This window comes from Grammomys surdaster, unplaced genomic scaffold (assembly GCF_004785775.1).
Source record: "Grammomys surdaster isolate TR1022 unplaced genomic scaffold, NIH_TR_1.0 65, whole genome shotgun sequence".
NCBI lineage: Eukaryota > Metazoa > Chordata > Mammalia > Rodentia > Muridae > Grammomys > Grammomys surdaster.
In genome coordinates this window covers 18,883,870-18,910,170 of record NW_021604567.1, presented here as the reverse complement: position 1 = coordinate 18,910,170, position 26,301 = coordinate 18,883,870, and the positions used below count along the sequence as shown (strand labels likewise).

The 26,301-nt window shown below is 44.4% G+C and overlaps 1 protein-coding gene across 5 annotated transcripts in view; it reads left to right on the top strand.

The window, feature by feature from the left end:
- Dock9 (dedicator of cytokinesis 9) overlaps positions 1–26,301 on the top strand; it is a 261,623-nt gene that overhangs the window by 193,374 nt on the left and 41,948 nt on the right. For 4 of the 5 annotated variants that reach the window (XM_028772069.1, XM_028772053.1, XM_028772077.1 and 1 more), the window contains exons 28-39: positions 585–731; positions 947–1,030; positions 1,659–1,770; positions 3,604–3,782; positions 3,972–4,085; positions 5,513–5,630; positions 11,353–11,486; positions 13,360–13,471; positions 15,544–15,610; positions 16,785–16,832; positions 19,231–19,367; positions 25,594–25,709. In XM_028772069.1, the coding sequence (XP_028627902.1) occupies positions 585–731; positions 947–1,030; positions 1,659–1,770; positions 3,604–3,782; positions 3,972–4,085; positions 5,513–5,630; positions 11,353–11,486; positions 13,360–13,471; positions 15,544–15,610; positions 16,785–16,832; positions 19,231–19,367; positions 25,594–25,709 (1,368 nt within the window). The remainder of the gene's footprint in view (positions 1–584; positions 732–946; positions 1,031–1,658; positions 1,771–3,603; positions 3,783–3,971; positions 4,086–5,512; positions 5,631–11,352; positions 11,487–13,359; positions 13,472–15,543; positions 15,611–16,784; positions 16,833–19,230; positions 19,368–25,593; positions 25,710–26,301) is intronic. The other variant, XM_028772087.1, reaches the window with a different exon arrangement.

Below are 26,301 nucleotides of genomic sequence, written 5' to 3'. Positions count from 1 at the left end.
GCGCACACACACACACACAGACACACATATATAACACAGACACACATATATATATATATGTGTGTCTGTGTGTGTGTGTGTGTGTGTATGTATGTATGTATGTATGTATTTACACAATTAAACCTGTTTTTAAATTTTGAGTAATAAATATAAAAAGGGTCTGAGAAATTCTTGGCTTGTGCTCATCATTGAAGATGCTCACAGGAAATGCAGGGTCCTGCCCTGTTTTCTGCCAAAGCTCTTAGAATTTGTATAAACCACCAAGATCCTCTTTGCTATGTCAAAGAAGGTCCAGGTATTTGATGTATTTGAGCACTTTTATAGTATAAATTCAAATACTGTGCTGTAATTTGAGTTTTAAAATTGAGTAAATTTTTTTCTTGTGTGATTTCTGTTCTTGAGAGTATTGATGAACTAGTGTGTGGAAACTTACTAGACTACATTAGGAAGAGTATAATTCACTTTTTATCCAATTTCACGTGATTTAGATTGGAACTCTGGTTCTTTGTTTCTGTTTTTATGGACTTGGACCCTAAGTATTACAAGTGAAAACATCATAAATGTTGGGTCTAAATCCCTTTCAGTTACTGCGAAACCAGAGATTTCCGGCTTCCTACCATCACGCCGTGGAAACTGTGGTGAACATGCTGATGCCACATATAACACAGAAATTTCGAGATAACCCAGAAGCATCTAAGAATGCCAATCACAGCCTTGCTGTGTTCATCAAGGTAGGGACCTCCAGGGGGAAGGGCCCCTGCTGCAGGGACACTGTGCTTTCTAAGGAGCTCCCCACACAGTGATGCCCTCAGTACTCAGTACTCAGTAGACAGTAGAAGGTATGTGTCTGCATCAAACAATAACTTAACCAGCAAAGTAGAATAGTAGAATGCATGGTTCTACAACTCGTGGATCTGAACTAATGGCTCTTGGCTTTTTCCCCCAGAGATGCTTCACCTTCATGGACAGAGGCTTCGTCTTCAAGCAGATCAACAACTACATCAGCTGCTTTGCTCCTGGGGACCCCAAGGTAGCGTGGCTGTTGTGTACCTGCACTTGAGTCTAGCTGGCCCATTCAGACTGGGAAATCTACCTCTTCTCTGTTCTTCTCAGCACATGCATCTCCCTCTTGGATATGCTGGCACTTATTTGTATGAATAAACATGAGGTATTAGGGATCCAGTAGCCCTGAGCAAGAAATAGGCATGCCTGACTGGGGCTTTCTCTTCACACCCGGATTGACTTAACAACCAGAAAACCCAAAGCCTGTGTGTTGTTGATCACAAATCATTTATGGAGACCTTGTAACTATGTAGCCTTTATGATAGAATTTGCTTCCTTTATTACCTTCCAGCTTACTAATTTTTTTAATTGTATTGAGTCTATGTAATTATAAGATACTTGAAATCCTTTTTAGGCATAGAGGAGCATAAGTAATAAATGCCTTAAAGTCTGCTGGAGGCATTATTATTTAATGAAGTGTGTTTGGTTTTCACACAAATCTCTGCAGCCATCCAGCATGTGTGAAGAAACAAGCTTGTTTCCTCGGACCATGGGACTAGCACTAAATTCTCATGCACTGTGCTTTCAGTAGATTTACTAGAATCCTAGATACAACCTCCAATGAGGTTTTCATGTCTAAGCATTTCTTCCTGCAGACTCTCTTTGAGTACAAGTTTGAGTTTCTCCGTGTGGTGTGCAACCATGAACACTATATTCCTTTGAACTTGCCGATGCCATTTGGAAAAGGAAGAATTCAGAGATATCAAGGTAACCTGTCTCTGCATGGAGTTATTTTTTAATGAAGAGAATCATATCATTTTAAATAAGAAAAGCATTGATTCATATGTCATCTCATAATTTGATTTTATTCATGGATGAGGGGTATGTGTTTGTGTGTGTATAATTTACATTTCCAAAATTATAGATAAAATCTTTTGTAGAAACTGGTTTTTCAGCAAACCTAGAAACAACCCATACAGATGAAAGGCAGATCTGAAGCTTTCTGGGCTTATCAGAAATAAACATCATGACTGTTTTTCACTTTAATTCTTTGACTTAAATAATAGGAATTTGCCTTATTTACTGCGTTTGTTTTTTGTTTTGCTTTCCCCTCTTGTAAATTAGCTTTTCTTTCACCAACTGTGGAGTCAAATGACAGCCCTGTAGGTAGGTGTGGGGCAGAGGCTTACACTTGCATTTCCTCCATTAAAGACAGGAATGCAAGTGGCCACTCAGCTGCTTGTACGCGCTGTCCGTCAGATCGGGCATCTCTGCATATCTGACCAGGCTTTCTAATTCTGATGAATGGGTGCATTTGTTTTCCACGGAGCTAAGACATTGCTGTCAGAACCCAGCAGATATGCTCCTGAAGTGCCTAGGGTCCCCGGCATTCTGTTTTAGGGAGCAGAACAAAGCCGTGCTTCACCCCAGATCACATCCCGCCACACACACAGCTCTTGTCTGTGCAAGCAACAGCAGCTTCAGGCCCCTGGCTTTTCTGTGAGCTTTTTGTGTCTGCATGCTGAGTCCTCATGAGCTGCTCTGGACCCCCTGAGTCTGAAGGGACTTGAGCTCCGCAAGCTTTCGGCCTTCCTGAGAAGAGTGGGTTCTGTACAGCAGTTTGCTGGGGTCACGTGCCAGACTCTGCACCAGTCACAGAGAGCATAAGTTTCCTTCCCTAAGAGATTTAGGGGAGCCCCAGCCTTAGAGTTTAGTCTGCAGAAACTGTTCTTAAAAGGTGCTAAACAGGATCATTCTGGAGAAACAGACATTCTTCCTTTCTGCTGACATGCTCTGTAGGGACTTCTGTCAGTGTGTTGGGGAGACCTATAGGGGCCTGTCAGGAAGGCTTTGGCAGTCAAATTGGGGTGCATAGGACTTTCTTGGATAATGGTGTCAGTGTACTGACTCAGTCCTACTTTGTGCTTCCCTTGGGGGCATGTGTAACTGCTTTTATTGATCCTCTTTCAGGGGGGATTCCTGTCAGTCTCCCTCCTTGCAGATGAGCTCTCTCTCAGCTTTATCCTGGAGCTTGCAAAGAGTTACTGTGTAGTGCTTTGTACATTTCAGTTTTAGTTTAAGGAGGACATTTTAGAAAAGACTGCAGAAATAACTTACTTGTTCAGTGAAAGCAGAATAAATAGGTTATGCACTGGTGTGTCATTTTATATACATTGAGTTTTACTGTGGCTATAAGGTCATTGATAACCAGGGAATAGATATCTAAACGCACAAAGTAAATGACATTTAAATAAATCATTTGTATTCATTATATCTTTAATGATGTGGTTTTATTAAATTGATCTCTACTTCTGTTAGTACAATAACTTCATTTTTTTTAAAAAAAATTGTCGATAGCATTTTTAATATAATTCTTGTCTTAAATTTGGCACAAAAACCAGCTCCACATTCAAAATTCAGGGCAGCTATTTGTTTAGGGCTCCCGTGGGAGTTAATGTGTTAAGGAGTAGAGCAGCCTTGCAGAGTTGCTAGTTTTTCCTGTGAGGCAGAGTCTTGACACCTGTAGCCACGCACACAGTGTGCTGAGGGGTTCAGGCGGCAGTGGACCCCCTGAACCTGAGTCCCATCTGCCTTTTTCAGATCTCCAGCTTGACTACTCCTTAACAGACGAGTTCTGCAGAAACCACTTCTTGGTGGGACTGTTACTGAGGGAGGTGGGCACTGCGCTTCAGGAGTTCCGAGAGGTCCGCGTCATCGCCATCAGCATGCTCAAGAACTTGCTGATAAAGCATTCTTTTGATGACAGATACACTTCGAGGGTGAGTAGTTTAGTAGTTCCCAGCGGAGGGAAAAACGGATGATAAATGTTCTTTATTTTAAGTGGCGCAGAGGAATGGACATTAGACAAATCCTGTTAACAGGGCTGAGACCTTTTCTTGCCAGTGTTACATCATCTGCCATCCAGTGCTCAGCCATGGAGCACACTTACCATGTGTGTCTTTTTTCAGAGTCACCAGGCGAGGATAGCCACTCTCTACCTGCCTCTGTTTGGGCTGCTAATTGAAAATGTCCAGCGGATCAATGTGAGGGATGTGTCGCCCTTCCCTGTGAACCCGGGCAGTGTACGTAAGCAGGCTTGGTGACAACCTCTGCATTGTCCTTGGGGCTGTTATCAGAGGGCTGTGGACAGTCAAAGCCAAGGGCTCTTCAGGGCAGCAGGGGAGCGTGGTCCCTCACATCCAGCATTGCTGACAGCTGCTACTAGTCTTGGTGGTCATTTCACTTTGTCTCTGTCTGCACATGGTCTTCCGTCTTTATGAGCCCACCTCTCATTCTTGTAAAGACACAAGTGGCTGAATTCAGGGCCCACCCAGTGTGACCTCCATTTTCAAGTAAGGTAGAATACGGTGTCTGCTGGTGGCCATGAATTTTAGGGAACACTACTCACTCCACTGCTCACTCTCCCTTCATTCTGTTAATGTATCACATAATACCCTTGGAAAATTACATTTCTTCTTTAAAAATGTTTAAGATGTATTTATCCTTATTTTCCATGTATGCCTTGCCTGAATTAATGCATGCTATGTACATACAGTGCCTGTGGAAGCCCAAATAGAGCATCAGCTCCCCTGGGAGTGGACTTCATGCAGCTGTGAGCTGTCATATGGGTGCTGGGAACCTGGGTCCCCTAGAAGAGCGGCCAGTCCTGGGCAATTACATTCTAAGATAGGATCAATCGATAAACCTTCAGCCCTGGCTCTATTAATTAGCCTAATTCCACCTGTTTAGCAAACGGGCATGGAGTCACATTCCATCATGTGGGTGCCGGGAGTCGAACCAGGTCCTGTAGGACAACAGCCAGTGCTCTTAACCCCTGAGCCATCTCTCCAGCCCCCACATTGTCCCATTGTTTAGCCCTTAAATAATATTCTTAGAGGATCCAGGTTGGTAGCATCCATTTTTCTATTTCAATAAGCTTTCTCCTCCCCAGCCTTGCTGTTCTGACATTATCTTGGGTCTCCTTTCCCGTGTGTGTCCTCCATATGTTCTCGGAGCAGAGTCATGCAGGGAAGCACATGACCTCCCTGTCCTGTTCCAATGCTGAGGAAAACGAGCAGAAGGTCTTGCTTTGGATTTTACCAAAGTAAAACCCACCTTCTTGATATAACTTTAAATGCAGTTTCTCCCCTGACAGGGAGTCTTCATCTGAGCATGCAGAGGCTGTACCTGATGCCCCTTACGAGGACAGGAAATCCTGTTACTGCCGTTAGAAAAGGAAAGGGCTCCTTCCTCTCTGCAGGAGGAGAGGTGGGAAGTGGAGTGTGGCCAGAGCAAGACGGCAGCATCTTTGGCCTCCTCTGCTCTCTCCTTCTCTGGTCCCTCTGCCACCTCATCCCTCATATGCCCTGTGCACCAGCCTACCCACTCCAGATGCTGAACACGTCTAGCTGTTATGTGTCTTCCCTTCACTGTTTGCCTCCACGCTTCAAGGTCAGTTCATGAGGCTTGTTCACCCATCTCTAATAATTCCTTCTCTTCCCCTTGACAGATTGTGAAGGATGAAGCCCCGGCTGTGCCTGCCGGGAATCCACTCATGACTCCGCAGAAGGGGAACACACTTGACCACAGCCTGCACAAAGACCTCTTGGGTGCCATCTCCGGCATTGGTAATGCTCCTTGCTCTTACCAGCCCTGGTCTGTGTCACTCAAGCTATCTTTACTCTCATGAGTCATTAATGGTGAATTAGGACTTGGACTTTCTGCCCTGAATAGTCTCCTGGCCTACGTAGCGTTTCACAAGTGAAATCACTCAGGCACTGTAATCAGGATCCCTGTGATTCTGAAACAGGATCTGGGACATGCTGCCGAGTTACCTTCCTTTCAATGCTTCTTCAGTTGATTGGCTTTTAAATTGTCAATCTTGGTTATGCTTTTGGATGCAGGTGGTCTGAAGGTATTGGGGTGAGTGGAGGACTTGCATGTAATAATGGGACCTAGATGAGATGTGACATTCTTGTTCATAATTCTGAAGGAGGTAACAGTTTGTGGCTGGAATTCAATCCTAGAAATCAGTTTTCAGAAATCTTCTGTTCTTTCCTCCCTCCCCTGACTCCCATGAAAAACAGCCCCATGGGAAGGAAAACAGATGGCATAAATCAGGACTCAAAGAGACGTCTCTCTGCGAGAAAATGCACCCCTATTTACATTCTGACTAATTAAGCTGAAGCTTTATAAAGACAGTGTCATACATACGCACGTACACAGGTGTAACCAAGGGATTTTAAATGCTACAAATTCATGAGTCACAAAAAGTCGTGCCTTTTATGTAGGCATAAATTGTTTTTTGCAACCTACTTTTAATAAGGGTTCCACCTCTCCTCTAGCCCACCACCCAGCAGAGGTAGTGGAAGAGAAGTTATTAGGACATGGGGGAAGTGGACCTGCTCAGCAGTAGTTCTTTGAGGGCAATCTTGACCATCTTTGGCAGCAGTTTAGTCCTATAACAAACACCAAATACGACTCAGCAGCTGCAGACCAGTCCTCTAGGCAGGCAGACACCAGGCATGAACCAGCAGCTGCAGTTCAATCCTGAAGAAACTGCCAGTCTTGCCAACCTGAGGCGAGGCTGTGAAAGAAGGCCAAGCTGCCACAGGAACCTCATGAGCAGTTCTTTTTGAGTTTCTCCCAATGTCGGAGTTACCACAGGTTGAGCTCAATGTAAGGTGAACCAAATACATGCTTGTCTTTGGCAAAGACTAGCAAGGCGGGGCAAACCAATGCTCAGTGCTCGTCTCCACTGTCTGTGGGGTCATAGTTATATTCCTTCATCACAAGTCCTCTCATGTGTTTGCTATATCAAAATATCCTTTCACCTGTGTCTGCTTCAGGAAAACAGTCTTTCACGTGTCTGCTTTAGCAAGACATCCTTTCACCTGTGTTCCCCAGAAAGACATCATTTGACATAACTGACTTTCCAAAGACACTAGAAGTTTCCACTCTACCTTTATCCATCGAATCCACAGGACTAAACCACGCTCCTGAATCTATACTCCTCCTTTCTCTGGCATTAATATGTCATTTTCCAGAGAAGACAATGAATTGAGAGTAGATTGTGACACTGGAGAACCCGTGCAGTGTCAAGATTTACTCCACTCCGTCAGTGCTAGTCCTGAAGCCCATCTGCTTTTATGCAGAATTTTCATGATTATATGCCCCAATTATATGCATATATACACGTGTGTGTGTGTGTGTGTGTGTGTGTGTGCGTGTATAAAATGTTCTGTAAATGTTGGTTGTTGTGGGCAGTTTCTTCTCTTCTGGGGCCTGCACAAATGTTTCTGGCCTGCTCTGCACAGATGCTAAGCCACTGCTGTGCGTGAGGAGATGCCCTTCTGTGCGTTTGCTGCAATGATTCTAGCACCAGCTTGGCTCAGAGGGGCATGGCTTTGCAGCCAGGCCCCACCCATCCCTGGTTGCTCCTGCTGATGGTCAGCTTTGCAGCCCTCATGTCCTTAGCTCTAAGCTATCACTATCAGGGCATGAGAAGCAGCGTGAGTGCTGTGGAAAACACGTGCTACCGTTACACCTCATCTCACTGTGCATCCTTGATTTATAATTCACGCTCAGAGCCAGATGACGAGTCCACACACCCACCAACGTGTTTTGACGTTTTGCTGCTCTGCCCTCTCTGACCAGTACTGACAGTTCCACAAGGGGACAGTGTAGACGGTGGAGGTGATCAAGCCACAGCGGCGGGGTACTTTGCTCATTTGATTCTCTTATTCAGAATTCAGTGTTAGGATTCAAATAGCAGTGAGGACTTGTGCTGAAGTGCGTACGTGGTGCAGTCATGAGGGGCTCCGGACTGATCTGGTCACTTCATTCGTTATCGATTTTCCAGACCTGAATCTGCTTTTGCAGAAACTGCAGCAGGCTTCCTTACGCTTGGCTCTGTCTCTATGTGTTCCCATCGGTCAGCACCGATCCTTGTTCTTAGAAACACCTTCCGGGGAAGCCCCACCAGGGAACCAGGTTCTACAGGTTTAGGTTTGGGTTGTGTTCTGGATGTAGCTGCTACTCCTTAGGAAGCCTCCCGATGACTCCAGGGCTGCAGCTGGTCCTTCCAAGCAAACGTGATGAAGTCACATTACCAACCGTCCGGGAACAAGTGCCTCAGACTCAGTCTTCAGAGCATGCCAATGAGAATTTCTAGAACTGATTCCTGGATAAAAAGCTCTCTAGATTCCGTGTGTTTTAGGAGACAACCCCTCTTAGAATTCCCCTCCCACCTGTTCCACATAAGGCTGTTGGAGCCAGCCATCAGGCTGAGCGCAGGGAACGTGGTGGGGGAGCTGGCAGAAGGACTAGAGGAGTGGAGGGGGACTGCAGCCCTGTTGGAAGAACAACACAGGCTGGCCTGACCAGTTCTCCCAGAGACTAGACATCAACCAAGGAGTGTATCTAAAGGGATCCATGGCTCCTGATACATATGTAGCAGAGGATGGCCTTACTGGACAGCAACAGGAAGTGGGACCCTTGGTCCTGGGGTGGTTTGATGGCCCAGAGTAAGGGGATGCTGGAGAGGTGAGGCAAGAGAGTGTGAGTGGGTAAGGGAGTACATGCATACAGACAAAAGGGAGGGAAGAGGGGAGATGTGGGATGAGGGGTGGAGGGGTAACCAGGAAGTGGGATATCATGGGATGAGTGGTTGGCGGAGGGGGTAACCAAGATATTATTTGAGATGTAAATGAATGGAATGATTAATAAAAAAAAAATAGAAGGGAGATGAGCCAAAACGGTTTCGATCATGTGTTCTTTAAGGTCTTTAAAGTGCATTCTCTGTGGGCTGGAGAGATGGCTCAGTGATTACAAGCGCTTGTTGCTCTTGCAGAGAACTTAGGTTTCCTTCCTGGTACCGTTGACTGTAACTTCAGTTCCAAGGGATCTGATGCCCACCTCTGGCCTCTGTCGGAAGGTACACATGCCAACATGTATACATGTGGCAGACAAAGCAGCCACACCCAAAAAAAATACTAATTTTTGAAGCCATTCCTTGTGAAAGTAACATCATGAAACCCATCAGTGTATTGATTTATGAAATAAATGTACAGTAATAAAAAATGGGTTTTAAAGCCCAGGCAGCAGTGGTGTACACCTTTAATTCCAACCCTAGGGAGAAAGAGGCAGGTAGATCTCTGAGTTTGAAGCCAGCCTGACCTACAGAGTGAGTTCCAGGACAGAGAATCCCTGTCTCAAAAAACAACAAAAAAGAAATCTTTTAAAAACACTTGGAAATATTTTAAAATAGAGCCCTTCCCTCAGTGAAGGGCCCAGTGCACACATTCTGAGAACAAATGAGCGTGCTGAGTTTGAGTTACAGCATTTGCGTCCATTTGCCTTAAATTAGGAGTACAGTTTGGAATTGGTTTGAAAGTCTGAGAGTGGTGGGTATAGTATCATCCACTTCTTGATCCCTGTGGCCTGACTTTCATGTCCTGCTTGCACTCTGAGCTATGGCTGTTTTAAGAGAGTCATAATTACCATGTGGTCCACGCGCTTCTTTTCTTTCCCTTTAGAAAAGCTGTCACCCATCCCTGTGACAGACAGCGCAGTGCTGGGGTCACGCAGCCTGGCATGCACTTCACAGTGAATGCTCAGGAGGGAGAAGGATTCACAGGCACATCACATGTCTTTAATCAGGATAATTAAACATCATCTCCAGGTTGCCCAAGAATAACATTAGCCATGAAATTTAAAAGAATGACAGCCAAGAGATGTAGAAAAACAGAGGTAGCTGTTCTATCTGTCCATCTAACCTATCTAACCATGTGCCCATCCACTCATCTGTCCTATGTAGATGTGTCCCTATGTACAGAGCCCATTTTCCTACTGAAATAGACAGTGGCCTATTGTGGGTTTGCAGTAGCTGCCTTTCACAATGCCTCAGGTCTCTTCTAACACTGTCTTCAGAGCCTAGCCTTTCTGTCTAAGGGCTGTCTGTTCACAGGATACAAAGACCAGCTAGTCATTTTTAGAGTGAACTTTATTTAATCTTATCTAAGCAGGAAGCCAATTCATTACTTTAAGAAGGTCTCCATAGTTCAAACTGGAGGCCAGTTTCTACCTTCAAATACTGTTGTTTCATGCTTGTCAAAACGTTATTTCCAAGTGAGAGTTCCTTCCTTCCTCTTTGAACAGACACAGCCAAATATTTTTAGTTTACATATTAAGGGTGGATCTAACTGTCATAATAGTTTTTTATGGTATCTCCAGGTCAAAACTAATAACATTGTTCCTCAGAATTGACTTATCTGTTTGCAGTTCTGTTTATTCAGACCTTTAAAAACAAATAATACCTATATCCCAGCAACTTAATAGGCCTTTCACAGACAATATTCATAAATTAGGGAGGAAATACTTGCATTGTGGCTTCAGGATGTTAGTAGTGGGTTGCTCATGCTTGGTGGATGCTCAGCCTCCATTCCTGAAAAAAATACTTCTTTGTCTTTACGTCCTGTTTCACATTGTTGTCTAGAACGTGCTTTTTATTACAGCAAAATACCAAGACAGTCCCTCTGTTAGAAGGCAGTTCCTAGCCAGAGCCAGGTGTCTCCGTGGGTCCTTAGATTTTTAGAATATCTTGTCACACTTCCTGGGAATACCCAGGGGCAGTTTGTCATACAGGCTGCACACTATAGGTTTATGATATAGTTTTCTTTTTTGATTAAATGTTTGAGATGGATTTATCCTTTTTTCATCTTGAATCCCATTCTGAAATAATTTAATGTATACTACAATAATGTATGTTACAATAATGTAAATATAATGTATGAAATAATAAAAATGTATTCTATAATAATGTATAATACAGTAATACAAATAATGTATATCTGAGCAAAAGTAGCTCCAATAAGTGGATTAACCATGTTTCATATGAAAGGTCATTTTGTTGTCTCCTGTACTCACCTGGTTCTTGAAAGGGTGATGTAGTGAGAGACTGGAAAGATGGCTCAGTGATTAAAAGCATTTGCTGCTCTTGCAGAGGACCCAGGTTCAGTTCCCAGCCCCACTTGTCAGCTTACAACAATCTATAACTCCAGTTCCAAGGCATCTGATACCTTCTGGCCTCCACAGACACTGCACACACATGATGTACATACATACATACATACATACATACATTCATATGTGCATACGTATATACGTACACACATACAACAAACACATAAAATAAAAATTTTAAAAGCGAAATAATTGAATACTACTCTCGAGCCACATGACCTTATAAAAAAATTAATGTCTATAAAAACAATTCCTCTTAACATTTAGTATTTATTTTTATTTTGTGCTGTCTAACCAAAACTTGGTCTTACTTTAATTTCCTCTTAGCGTCTCCATATACAGCCTCAACTCCCAACATCAACAGTGTGAGAAATGCCGATTCAAGAGGCTCTCTCATCAGCACGGACTCAGGGAACAGCCTTCCAGACAGGAACCCCGAGAAGAGCAACTCCCTAGATAAGGTGATTTCTTTTTGCTTAAAACAGGGTCTTTGATCTCTAGTGGGGGTGGCCAGTGTAACCTGCTTCACATTCTGCTGTCTATTACATGTGACCTTCTGGGTGTTTTTAAATACCTTAGCCAACATGCAGTAGATGACAAGGGTTTTTCCTAGGATTGTGGCTCCATCATTGTCTCTTTGTTAGTTAGTGTGCTGCTGGTAATGAAGCAGAGCCTTCCGCAGGTCAGGCAGGCATGCGTCCTTGAGCTCCAGATCTATAGAGTCCCCTGAAACTGTGATCTTATTTCCAGGGTCTCAAATCCTGGGTTTAAGTGAAATAGGCAGGAGAAAATGATCCAAGGTCAGCAAAGCAGATGGACTGATCTTACCAGAGCCGTGGCTGACCCACTCTGGTTGGCTGTGCCCGCCCTTAACACTCTTTCTCCTTCTTTCTAAATCTTTCCTATCCTGTATTTTCTATTACCGTAGCCTCAGTCTATCTGGAACTTTGTAAGAACAGATAAAGATTGATGGTAACTCGGAACCCTGGTAGAGCTGTGTGTCTTGGGGCTCTGTAGCCCCTAAATTACGTCGAACTATAAGAAAGCTTTCTGCCAAAAAACAAGGGAGCCATTTAGGGAAGTGTTCCTCATGTGGAGAACATCCTCCCTCACCTCAGCATCAGGTTTGTGACCTCGTCACAGGTTCTGTGACTGGCACCGACATGATTATCTTTAACTTGTGTGAGCCATGACCATCTCAGCCTGGCTCTGTCATGATGTGTTGAATTTTCCCTTGACCCCAACATGCCTCCGTGTGTAGAGGGACAGGCTGCTCCGGAGGCACTCCGCCTGTGTCGTGCGCAGTGCTGAGGAGGAAGAGAGCTGCCAGTCAGCCAGGAGACACCGGGTCACTGTGGATTTCTCCCTTCTCACAATTCCACCTTTGCCAGAGGAAACTTTGCATGCTGTGCCCATGTTCTCCCCGCAAGAAGTACTGAGTTCTCTTATCAGCTCTTGACTCAGTTTGAGGCCTTCGTAGTTTACCCATAGCCTTTTACCACTAATGACTCCTATATTTCTCAAATAAAAACCGTCACACATTTTAGTAGTTGAAACTGCTCATTGTATATATTTTTAATTGACCACCAACACTTTGAAAAAAAATCTTTTTTTTCTATGATTCTTTCCAATTGGTAATTGGCAAAAAAGAAAGAAAAGAAAGTTCTTGATTTCAATCAGAAACACAATCCCAAAGGGTTATTTTTAATCTTCTGTATCTTTCACCAGAGCTGAGATTCTTACTCAGTTCTTCCGATGTGAACCTGCTATTTTCTAGTGGTAAAAGTACCTCCTGCCCCATCCTCAGCTCAGGCTAAGCTGACGATGGACGACCTCAGCAGTTTAGGGTGGTTGGCAGTGCTGTGCTGACGTGTTCCTGTCAGATGTTCCTCCGTCTGTGCCCACAATGCCACGCCCATGCTGTGCCCTGAGTGACAGGCCGCTCCTTAGGCTCACCTTGGTGTTGTGTGGCACCTTTGGAGTCCTCCCTCCCACAATGGATCCTTGTGCACGTGCCTGCTTTCTTTTGCATGAGATTTTATGCAGTGTTTTTTTTTTTTTTAACCCCCTTGACATAATGATAACTGCTCCTCGGGTGAGAAAGGTTTGTGCTTTCTGGCTTGTCCTTTAGGGACAGGACAGAGGTGCCAGTGAGCAGGAGGCAGCAGCAGTTGTGTGTCACACCCGGGTGAGGGGCATCTTTGTGAACCTGTGCCCGTGGACTACCTCTTTTTGCAAGTTGTGTAATCTGACTCAAAGTTAAAGAATCTTTCTCTTCAAAGGGAAGTGTGTGCATTGTGGAGTAGAGAACTTACCTGCATTTCCTTCCCGCAGCAGCAGAGTGGCATGCTGGGAAATTCTGTGGTTCGCTGTGATAAACTGGACCAGTCTGAGATCAAGAGCCTGCTGATGTGTTTCCTCTATGTGTTGAAAAGCATGTCTGATGGTACGTGGAATTAAAACACAGATGCTTTGTTTTCATTGTTTGAATAACAATGTATTTTAGTGGCAGTAGTTGCAAATTTCCAATATTTAAGGGAATTTCTTACTTGTTTTTAAATGTGTATTAATTTGGTAAATGCAGTAGAAATCGAAGCCTTGATGTGGAGAATCAGTGACTTTTATTCTAGGAAATAAAGTCTACAATGGAACTGGGATTCTTTTTAATATAGTGTTTCACACAGCCCAAGCTGGACCTTTGCAGCTGAGAGTGACCCTGAACTTAGGTCCTTCTGGCTTCACCCCCAGAGCCCTGGGTTAGACACCAGCTACCACACCTGCTTCCCCACTCATGCCGTGACAAAGACTAAAACCAGGGCTTCTAGAGGTGCCCCATTCTAGAAATCCAGGGTCACAAAAATATTCTCCATATTTTCTTTAATGGGTAGCATTTAAACATTTCCACAGTCAACCCTAGAAATCTACCTAGTCTTGGTTTTGTGTGTGGTGTATTGGCAACTGGTAAGATGCCCCCAGAAGAAAGTTTACCAGAGAAACAATGAAGTCAGTGCACTCTGGCCTCCTTTGCTTTTTACTTTTATACTTTAATGAGTACCTGTGCTCCCTCAGGCTTTCTTCTTCCTCAATAGCCTGCATCCAGAGCCAGGACTAACAGGGACACTACTGGCTACTGGCCACTCTGTCTGGTATCTGCTGGCAGTAGTCTGTCTGAGCTCAGAACTCTCCAAGCAGAGAGTTACACCCTCACTGTTAGTCAGATGAGTCAGACCTGCCCCTGAGAACCGTGTCCAGTTGGATGCAGCCTGCTTCAGCCTTGAGTCTTTATTTAGGGAAATGGGAGATGTGCTTAGCTTCCCTGGGCGTCTGGTGGTACATCTGTAGATGAGCACTCCAGTGCTCCACGTGGGGTCAGAATGAAAAGTACGACACCACATTCCTGTGAAATTGGGACAGCTCCTCTGAAGCACATCCTGGTACAGCTTCTTCCCTCCCCGTCCCCACCCCTGACAAGTGTGACAGAATGCAAAGTACAAACCCACAGCCCGTGGTCTCTCTCCTCATCGCAGGCTCCAGGGAGTTGGCCATTTTTCCGGAGGGAAATCTCTTTACCTGGTTTTCATCTTTGTATAAGAGAGAGCTGAATTGTTCACATATCAAATGAGACTACTTTTTATACAGTACCCAGCTGAGGGCTCACATAGAGATTGAAATGTGTTTAGCATTTAATATCCTATATCTTTCAAGAATTTCTCCTACAGATGTAACTGGTTTGCTCATGTAAAACCCGTGTGACAGGACTTCAGCAAAGCATGCTTATAATAGAACAAGCTTAGAAAGAAAAGCAGACCTGTATGTCCATCAATAGAAATTGGTTCATTCCATTTTGGTACACCCATAGAGAGTACTCTGCAGCTTGGGAACAACTGAGTAGAGCCAATCTGTATTGTTCTTTTAAAACTCAAAGGCAGGGCCCAGAGAGATGGATCAGATGTTAGAGCAGGTGCTGCTCTTGCAGAGGACCTGAGTTCAGTTCCCAGCACTCAGCAGCCTGTAACTCCAGCTCCTGAAGCTTCTGGCCCCCGAAGGCACCTGTACTCATATGCACATCCCCAACACACACATAATACACATAATTGAAAATAAAATAAATCTAAAATTACTTTAAGAACAAAACAGCATGTTTTCAATTTCAACAAACTCCCTGAAGAGAAGGGAAGGGTTTCATAGGAGGAAATAGAGAGGCAGACTTTGGCTTATTGTAGCCTCTTGTAGTTGAGAACACATTGTGTTCAAGTTAAATGAGTGGTCTTGTATTGTAATATATTACTGGGTAACTTATTATCGAAGTTCTGGAGTTCAAGTGTTCTTTGACTTGAATAAGTCTGCCTTGTGTTATGCAGGAGAACCTACCAGTATGGTTTGCCATTTGATCAGATATAAAACAGGCAGCAATGGAGACATAACTTCTGGAGTCGATCACCCATGTCATAATATGTACTTATCTATAATTTTTATATTGTATATTGTGATGCTGACCAAATAAATGCTTATTCTTAGATGCCCTGTTTACCTACTGGAACAAGGCTTCAACTGCTGAATTGATGGATTTCTTTACAATATCTGAGTGAGTGGTTTTATCCTTACCTGTCTCTTCTTCGTCTTTCTAGCTAGAAGGTGCGAAGCACACTGTGTCCTCAGGGCAGGAATATAGTGCGTGGCACATGGTTTCCTTCATGAGTCAGTGAGCAGTAGCCAGTCTTAATATATTGTAAATAATTGCTTGTGGCTGCTGAGATACCTCTGTGGTTCAACCACTTTTTTAAAATTGTACAAAATATATTCACCCTGTTGGCGGCTACTATTTTTCTAAGTGAAATGAAGAAACTATTTTATCTCTTCAAGATAAGTTTCTGATTCTTTTACGCTCATTATTTTTAGAAACATGGATCCAAACCCCCTTCTATAAAAGCGCTTAGGGCAGATAATTTTTCAAAATCAGAATTTTTGAAAATTTACAGTTTCTCAACCCACAGAAGCTACATCTCAGACAGCACCCTTGATCAAATGCATTATATCCATGGCAAAAGGAAAAAAGTCTTCAGTTCTATTGTTGGTTATTGTAATTGAACACATTGTGACACAAGCAGCTTCATGTCTGACATATATTAGAAGGAACTCAGAGGGAAACCTTGTTCTCTGAGCTCTGTGCATATGGGAGCTCTGAGGGAAGCCTGTGGACCTGGCCTGCTGGCAGGAGTGGTTTAGTCTCAGGACTGCTCCCACGATTGGAACTTACCCTGCAGTCAATCAGGAGAACTCATTCTGTTAGCCAACTCTTATTAAGATGTATGGGCTTTAAAGATTTGGTTTCGTAGCTCTACTCAAAACAAGAGAGTTCTATACTGGATGCCAGTGAGGGACTGTTCCACACGCTTGAGCCAAAAGAGAGAGCTCCTTATATAGACTCGTATGAGGAAGGGGTAACTCTCAGTGGCATGGCAGGCCTCCTACACCTTCACCATGCTGCCCTAGAGCGAGTCTGGCTGCCCTGAGTGGGTGAATACCTTTGTTCCATTCTTTCCATAACTGCCATTCCAATGGCCACACATGTGGGCCTCCCCTGGCATGTTAATGCTTTCCTGTGCGTGGAGAATGACCCTATAGAAGATTCCTGAAAGCCACGAGCGAAGGGCTAGTAATCTACTCTTTTTTTCATTATTGCTACTAGGCTTCAACCAAACACTGGCTTGAGCACAGTTTTATCTGCACATTCTCTAATGGTTTTTGTATGTCTGCAGAGTCTGCCTGCACCAGTTCCAGTACATGGGGAAGCGCTACATAGCCAGGTACTGTGGGCCAGCCTGTGAAATGTCGGGCCATTTTCTGTGAGGCTGTGTGGTAATGGTCATCTGTGGTGATTGGCAGAGGCCGACAACCTTAGCTTGCTACCCCAGAGTCGAGTCAGGTTGTCTCCGTCACCAGTGTTACTACATTTCTTCTGTCTGGTTTTGTCTCGTGGTCTCCTCTCAGTCTGACTGTACTGTTGCTAACTTCCTTCTACCTCAATTTCCAAATCCTAACGCTCTTTTTTCACCATGTTTCTCTTCTCCATACTTCCTGATCATAATTCTCCCCCAGTGAGTTCTTGTCCCAGCTCCCAAACAAAACTGCAGACTCTCACTTAGCTGCTTTTTTTTTCCTCTCCCATAATTAAGAGGATGTTGTTATCCTGTCTCAAATTTGTGTGGAGTTTTACTGGCCTTTAAAATGGAACCCTTTTTTTCTTACTCTGACTAGTCAATGTGTTCTTGTCTCGACAAAACTCTGTTGAATGTCATGTCTCCCTCCCCACTGACCTGGCCTGGTCTGTACTCTCTTCTGTCTCAGGAGAGCTGCAGGTTCCTCACAGACAGACAGCCAGACAGCTCCTTCCCTAGGGCATTTCCTCCCCAAACATCTTATCATTACCAGGTCCTTCCCCTGCCTGATAGCCACCCTGTGTATCTGTTGTGTGTCCTTCTGTGTTGGCCCAGGGGTGGGAGTGGGGGTGGGGGTCAGAGCATCATAGTCTTCTAGTATTTTTAACAGTTTGATTATAAGTAAACTACATTTGTTTTAATAAAGTCTGCCAAGTTTAGTTTTAATTGCAATGTGTTTTCTTGTGGTTCGTAGCAGTGAAACAGAACAGATATTAGCAGACAACTGTGTTTGAATGTGGTTGGCTTAGATGCTGACACTGCCCCCACTGAGGACAGATCACAACTTTGCAGGATCATGTTTTATGTTAAGAAATGAAAGCTCGTGTCCTCTTTTAAAAAGAAACAAATTTAGTGAGATCATTTTGGCATTTTCCTCTTATTAATATTTTGTTTTAACTAAAATGTAATTTTTAAGTTTCTTAGTCTTAACCTCAATTTTTATCACCACAGTAATCTTATGTTTGTTTTCGAGTACAAAAATGCAAGTATATACAAGGTGCCTTTATGCCAGTAAACATGTCTTGACTTCCACTCTCTTGTACTGCCCTGTGAGGATGGGCACGAGATACAGCCGCTAATCACCACAAAGCTCTGTGCTTGGCAACCATCACGCCTTCTCAGCAATTACTGCCAGTTACATCATAGTAAGGCATCTGGAGAACGTTCTGCCAAGTAGGATAAAATGCCTGAACCTGAGCTGGTAAATGTGGGAAGCTGACAGTTTCTTCTCTGACAAAATATTTTAGAATAGTTTATAGAGTGATCCTTTCATTCCCTCCCCACAGTAGATATAAATTTAATGTTTGGAGGGAGATTTGTCACTTGCAAGCCCCTGTATATACTTGCATGGAATGTGGACTGGTTAAGAAGGGCTGGCGGGAGGCGGGGGTCAGAGGCGGGGTTTTCTTTGTCCCTCGCACTGTGGAAACATCCGTCCTGCTTGATGTAAAAACTGTCATGGTTTCCGCTGCATGTGACCAAGATGTTGAGCCATGACTTGAACATTGTCAGTGTTTGCCCTGCACCACGGTTGTGTGAACACTGTGCCTTCTCCTTCACTGGAAAGTCACCCTGCAGCATGCAGTTGACGGTCGTCCATGCATGTTCCTGTTCTACACACAGTAACACAGTGAGGGGCTTGGTTGGCTCCGGGACGGGGGACAGGTATCGTTCCTGCGCTAGTCAGGTTCTATCTGCTCTGGCGATGGTAACGCTGTAGAGAACTGAGCTATCTGACTGCTAACCCAGACACTTTTCTGTTTTCTCTACTTGACTGCTTGACAAGTTTAACAAAGTGCGTGACACTTCCTCCTGCTTGGGTAAGACATAGGTGTTCAGCTTACTCATTTAACCCCTGCCACTGCATGTGTGTCTTCTGCTTCTTTTGGTGATTTTTTTTATTTAATTGGCATAATGGTCTATTCTTGCCACATATAACTCAGGGAGGTTTGCAATGTTTTCTTAGCTGTCAGACTACTGACCGTTATCTCCGTACTGGAACGATGCTCTTTGAAAAGTTGCATCTCTAATGAATGTACTTTCTCAAAATGAGAAGGACCCCTCTGCCTTGGCTAGATTTTGCTGCTTTGAGGCCTAGTGGCTTTGCTGTGCACTGTGTCGGAGCTGCCGGCTGTCTGTGTCCCTGGCCACGTGGCTGCATGTAGCCCAACTGCCCCTGTACAATGTTCCAGCATCACTAACTCTCCCATCTCGCTTGGTGTGACGCATCTAACGTTGCTTCTACCCCATTTCACTCATGTTACAGGAACCAGGAGGGGTTGGGACCCATAGGTCATGATCGAAAGTCTCAGACATTGCCTGTTTCCCGTAACAGAACAGGAATGATGCATGCCAGATTGCAGCAGCTGGGCAGCCTGGATAACTCTGTCACTTTTAACCACAGTAAGTCCCATGCCAAACCATCGTCACCACCAAGCCGGCTCAGAAGGGCGAGCCCCGGCCACACTGTACCACATCACCAACTTGATTTTTCTTCCAGAGCAAAACAAATAGGAAGAAGAGTTCCCTCCTTGGAGGAGAGTCCTGAGCAGTGGGGGGTGACAGAATGTGGAGCCCAGTCAACTACAGCACCCATCTCAAAGCGCTCAAACTTCAGGCAAAACTTAGCAGATTCAATGGCCAGACGTTGTCCCATATTTTAAATTTAATGCATGCATATTTTTGTTTATTTTATTTTACCCTGCGATCCTCCTAGCACATCTGGGTCAGCTCTGTTTGCCTCTCTCGCTCGGTGCACGTAATTGGTCGGGCACCCACATTCTGACATTCCGCCTGCAAGTGAACGTTAAGCCCGTGAATCGATATGTGAGGATGTGGAAAAGCATCCAGTAACAAAGTGACTTTTTCTGTGTTTTCAGTGTGAGAAAGATATCAAGTGTGCTTGGGATTTCTGTAGACAATGGTAAGATTTAATCAGGTTGGGGCCGCTTCACTCGCAAACAAGACCTTTCCATTCATCTTGCCTAACTGCGGGGCTTTCCTAACTTCACGGTCGAGATCTGCTAGCGCGAGGGTCCGTCTTTCTAATTCACTTCTGTCAGTCACCCAGACACCTTCATGTGCTCCTGCTAGACTTTTCGGTGTTTGAATCTTCCTGAGGGTTTCTCAAAGCAGAAAGCCTAAAAGCACCGTGAGCAATTAATACGATCCTCCTCGGAGTCTGACTTCCATTCCTGTTGCTTTCTCAAGGCCGTCCTTCTCTCTCCAAGCATGGCGTAGCTAGTTCATAGAAAATCACGTGTTCTCATCCCCAGCACTGTCTTTAATACATGGTTATTAGTTCTTTCCATCCTCTCTAACCACAAGGAGTCTGCCCGCTGGGGTTGTGATGCCTTTTCATGCAGGCTTAGTGTAAAAACAATATTCCCACCACCGTGTATTTGAAAGGTAACACAAAGTGAGGGGACAAAAGCACTGCAGGGTGTCAGGTGTGATGGCATACGCCTTTAATACCAGCACTCAGAAACAGAGGGATGGAACTCTGTGGGCAAGCTCAAGGCCAGCCTACTCTGTATATTGAATTCAAGGCCAGTCAGGGTTACATGGTGAGACCCTGTCTCAAAAAAGCACATAAAGCAACAAACCAATTCAACAGCTTCCCTCGCTTCACCCACAACGTTAAGCGTAGCAGGGACATCTCACCTAGATGTCCCTTAAGCCAGGGTCAACAGCCGCCTTCGGGACTGAGAGCCTCTCACACTTAGTGGTAGTGTGCACATCTGTGGTACACTTGGGGCTGTAATACTTGTGTTTTCAACCCTTTGTCTCTTAGCTCGATGAACAAGGGGTTAGAGCAGAGGCTACCCAGGCTCTTGTGATCTTTACTTTCATTCCCTGTTTCGCAGTAGAACGCAGACCCCCGTGACGCACGCTGCACTTCTGGGTTTTACTCTTCCTGGACTATATAACAGTGTAGTCAGGAGCTTGCGTTACCGGACAGAGACAGCCAGCTGCTAGAACAGCTCCATGAGCTGGGCTGCTCTCTCTTCTCCCTTCCTGCAGCCCACGGAGAAGCTGGTACCCTGCCTCTTGCTTCCTCCACCTTGGCATCCTTTTCTCCTGTCAGTTCCCAGTGGCATCCTGTCTTCAGTCGCTCTCTTCTCCTGCGTCGTCAGGAAGTCATGTTCTCTGTCCTCTTCGCCTGTGTCTCTCCAGTCCCTCCTCCTGTGAGTTTGCTCTCCCATAGCCAAATGGCTGTATCTTACAGGACTCAGTCTTTCTCCCTACCTCTGGTTCTGATGAGGTAGCTTTTACCCTTTCCCACCAACACCTGTTTCAGTATGTGGAACTTGGCCAAAAACATGCTAAGAGAATAAATGTCTTACTGTAACGTGTGTACAATGTATATGACTCGTATGTATGCATACATACCTGTTCATCTCTATGTAGATAGTGGAAGCCCGGGCCACATATGCCCCTTTACAAAAAAACAAAACAAAAACTTATATACCAATAAGCACAACGCCTTCTGTTAATCCAGCCAACATGATTTAGAGTCCATAAGTGAGCAGCCTGCCAGGGATAAGCAGAGGCTGAAGTAAATTTACTTTACTTCTCTCAGTGGCCTTTTTGTCAGACCTCAGCTTGGCCAGCAGCGGACAGCAGAGGCCTGACTACCTGTGCTTTCCCTAAATCCCTGGAAAATCCACTGTGTACGCTGCCTGTGGAACACTAGCATTTCTGAAAACGGTGCATCTTCATAGGTCATCTGAGACAGTGGACTGTCTGTAATGGATGTTCATTACAACTGACCTGGCTCAGATGTAAGAGGAAAGGGGCAGTTCATGCTTGAAGCCAGTTGTCTTGATGTCCTTAGAAAGGACATGAGCAAGCGGTACGTGTAGTTTGGTGTCTTCACAGTGTGAGGCTGCGTACTTAGTGCCATTTTAGAGTCAGCCGGCTCTTACTCTGCAGTATTCCTCAAAGAGGGAAAGCTGATGCCGTGCTACTCATGGTGAGCTTGTACCTCGTGGATCATGGCCGCAGATACCTCTGAACATGGTTGTGTCCTTATGTGAGGTGGGGGAGCTAGCAAACTGTATATCATTTTGCCATAGAATATGATTCTTTACTCTATAACCCTTGCTCACCTGTGAGGAAACCTTCTTAACAATTAAATGGGAACAACTGACTATTGATCACTTCTTATATTTTTTACATAAAGTATATTGGCCCTTCATAAAGCCACAAGCCATTAGTTAACATATCTAAGATGGCACAACTCCATCTGAGGAATCTTTTCAGCAGGAAAGATTCCTTGTCGTTCTGTGTTTGTTTATATCCCCAAACCTATTGGGTTTTTTGGATTTATATTGTAATCCAGAAGGGGGAAAAGTCAAGATAAAAATATAGATTTTGATTCCCTAGAGGAAAGACATCCTTGGAAATGGAAAACAGCCTGTGAGACCGTGCATTTGTCCTGTCTTCCGCCTCACATGTCCTGACCATCAGAAAGGTGTATGTGACTGTGGGGCTCCTCCTTTGCCCAGATCACCCTGATGCAGGGTCTCTGGGGAAGAGGCTACAGGAGTTGCAGGGAATCAGTCAGGATGGGTGTGTAAGCTCCAGTCGGGCTGATTACACTTAACTGATGATCATGGAGGGCTTTTTGGTTTGAGATTTTAAAACAAATCTTGGTTCTGGGACGATGGCTCTGTTAACAAAGCGCTTGCTCTATAAACATGAGGACCCAAGTTGAGATTCCAGTGTCCACATAAAAGCTGGTGTGTATTTGTAACCCCGGCCCTGGGGGTGTGGACTCAGTGAATCCTGAGGGCTCTCTGGCTAGCCAGTTCAGCCGAAACAGCAAGGTCCAGGTTCAGGAAGAGGCCCTTTCTGAAGAAATAAGTTAGAGGACAGTGAACTTGCTCGGCTGCTAAAGACGCTTGCTGTGAAACCTGACCACTTGAGTTTGGTCCCCAGGGCCCACATGATGGTCTCCAGGGCCCTCCAAACATGCATACTATTACCTATATTCGGATAAAGAGATGGAGCCTTAAACTTTCTTATAAAGTGAGAGCTGTAGAGAAGCCACTCAGCGAGCTTACCTCTGCTTCCCACAGGCTTGCACCACACACAGACACTGTTTTAAAATTAAAACGAGTCTTACTGTAGGCATGACAGTGGCTTGAAATTTTTACAAATTTGATCTGTGAATGCTGAGGACTCCCAAACCAGCCACCTAGAGATGCTCAGCCTTTGGAGAAGTCCTGTTGATCCTACAGGCTGAGCAAAGGTGGCGGGAAGCCACAGTGCCGCAACACACTACTGCCCCCTAGTGGAAGTATCAGTATTTTGTGACTTTTAATTAGTTAATGTAGAGACTTGGTTTCCTATGACATTTTCATGCCTATATATCTTTATACTGTGCACATATATGTACCTAGCCCCAAGTACCCACCTCATTCCCCTCCCCTTATCCACCGTCTTGTTGGTCCCAAGAGATTGGGTAGATGGTGTCATGGCTAAGCATGGCACGATAGCTTAGAGAAATCTTGTCATTGCTGTATTTCTGAACATGTATACATAATCCTATCACTTAAGTAGCCTGGCGCATTAATTCTGTTTTAAAACAATACATGTTAAGTTCTGATTCTCTGTTTCCAGGCTTTAGGCCAGGAGTAGGATTTCCTTTGGCGATTGCTAAGTAGAAGGCCATCTTATTTATAATGACTACTTGCGTGCCCTAAGCTGTATGCTTTATAGAAAGAAAGGGACCGTTCTATAAAGAGAAAACAAATAAAATCGCAGTTCAGCCATGTTCCTTTCAGACTCTTAGCTCACACCACAGCAGCTCCGTAAAGGTCCCTTTGACCTGTGTGCATATTTTTGGTTGACCTGATCACAGGTGTTGATGTTTTTGGCTTTGGTCCCTTCTTTCCATGATTTGTATCTCTTTAACAGTATTCACCAATACTTCATTCTTTCACTCTCTCTTTATCTTATCACACCCCACCCAGTACACTAAAGCCTTGGCTTATGCAAAGGCAGTACAGAAGTCCTTAATACACCCAAATAGCCATCTTTTTTTTCCCTAGAAAACTGCTTATTTAAAAACAAAGAATTGGAATGAACATGATTTTAAACATGAGGAGGGAGACAGCCCTGACACAAGGGGGACCGAGAAGCACAGATGTAAAAGCTCAGAACCACCTGTTGAATAGCAGAGTTGGATGAATACACTTGATAGAGCTTGCATGGCAGTCTTAAAGCATCTCTGTGGCTTTAAAAGCTCCTCTGTAGCATTTGTAGAACTATAACTCATATTTCCTTCAGTCAGAACAGTCCTATTCTCTTTTTCCTCCTTCTTGCCTGTATCAGTTCTCTGACGCAGTGACCCAAATAGGAATTTGTAGCATAGATTCTGGTTGAGGGGGTGGTTTCCATTAATAATTGTAAAGAGGTTCTGTAGGTGTCCCATACTTTATTTTTTGGATCGCTGAACTAATGCCTTCCTCTCCGGAGTATTAAAATAAATGACCAATTAGTGAGTGTTGCTTTCTCAGTCTCTCCCTGGAGAAAGTCATTCCATTGTGTCCTGTTGTGTTTCCATCTTCCTGCATAAGCAAGACACCATGGTAACGTCTTTACATCCTTTCTCTGTGTTTCTGCTAATACATTCCATTTCATGATTTAATATCTCAGATTGTCGAACTGCATTTATATCATTACTAAATTGATTTTGCAGCCACTGTTGAAGATTGCTGTTTATGTGTAAATTATAGGATGAAGTTAAGTTTACATGACAGGTCCTTCTGGTCCTCTCCCCTGCATAGGCATCTCTTTCCAATGTACTGGCTTTTATGCTTGTTGTTAAAGCAAGTAGAAGACTGTTTGCAGTTCAGTCAACTCTTGATTGTCACTTGTGATTCTAGCTAAATCCAGGCCTCGGTCCTACCGACTTAATGCATTATGTCTTTCATTCTGTACCAGTCACATTTTTATGAACCTCACAATATTAATGGATTTATCTTCACCAAGCTTTTTGAAGTGTGGATACTTTTACCCCATCCTATAGATGGGGATGCCAAAGTGGAAAGAGGTTAGCTAACTCGCCAAAAGCCATATGCAGATAAAGAAGTAGATCTGGGCTGAGTGGCCAGCTTCCAGCCCTGTATCTGGTGCCTGTCACCTGTTTCATAGGGTGCCCAGAGCATTGTCAGCACTCTAGCCATTATGCCCGCTCAGCTGTGCGACTAATGGACTGTGCCTGTCCTGGTGGGTGTGCTAACACCACATCTTACTGCCTTGGTGACTTCATTCAAGTCCCGTGGCTTATCTGTATCCTTTCCCTATCTGCAGAAAGAGTTTAACAAGGTGCATACCTCAGAGGTTTGCCAAGTAACTGGAGAATAATGTGGAGCTCCCAGTCTCGGTTAGCATGCAGCAAGCACGCTGTAAATGGCTGCTGTTGTCACTGAGCCTCCAGAGCTGGAAAGATGCACCTTGAATGAAAACATTATTAATGCCACCTCCCTACAGAGGCAAAGTGGGGAAGGGCTCTGAAAGGGGACCTTCTGAAGATAATCAAAAGTTGACTGTCACTGCTGTACCCCACCGGCCCTGTTGCCTGTACCCCCAGACAGTAATGCTCTGCTGATTCACACAGGCTACGGCCACTCAGAGGCAGATGTCGTTCACCAGTCTCTTCTCGAAGCCAACATCGCTACTGAGGTCTGCCTCACAGCCCTGGACACCCTCTCGCTATTCACACTGGCTTTTAAGGTTTGTATTAAGCACACGCTGTTCAAGGTCAGAATCCACTCAGTTTATTAAGCTCAACCAACACATGTGCATGGCGTATGTTTTGCTTCAGCTGACTTTGCTTCCATAAAGAGATTGTTAATCTCAAGGTTCCCTTAACGAAGTGTTCCCGTAGTGAGTGAAGTGATTCCCTTTGTTATATGTAATAAACTTACCTGACCCACGTGTGTTGCAAGCTTGGAAGTGCCAGGGGCTGGAGGCAGCTGAGTTGGCTAGAAGGAAGCATCTATCCCAAACCCTCCATGTGATAACCGTGGGTACCTGTCCAGGCATTTCTGCGTTGAATATCTGTAAACGTGACCAAATCTCTTAAATTAGATATTTAAAGAGAGAGGCACAGTCAAGTGTAAATTCACCTTTTTCACATTACTTATTTATTACCAAATTAAATGGAAAAGCATGTCATGAAAAAAAAGAAAGAGTTTCAGTCTTGTTTTTAAATTTAGCAAATAATAATTAGTTCATTGGTGCATGGTCATCAAACCTTTGGGTTTGTTTGTTTGCTTGGTTGTTTTGTTTTGCAACAAGGCCAAAAACAGTTTTTAAAAAAAGT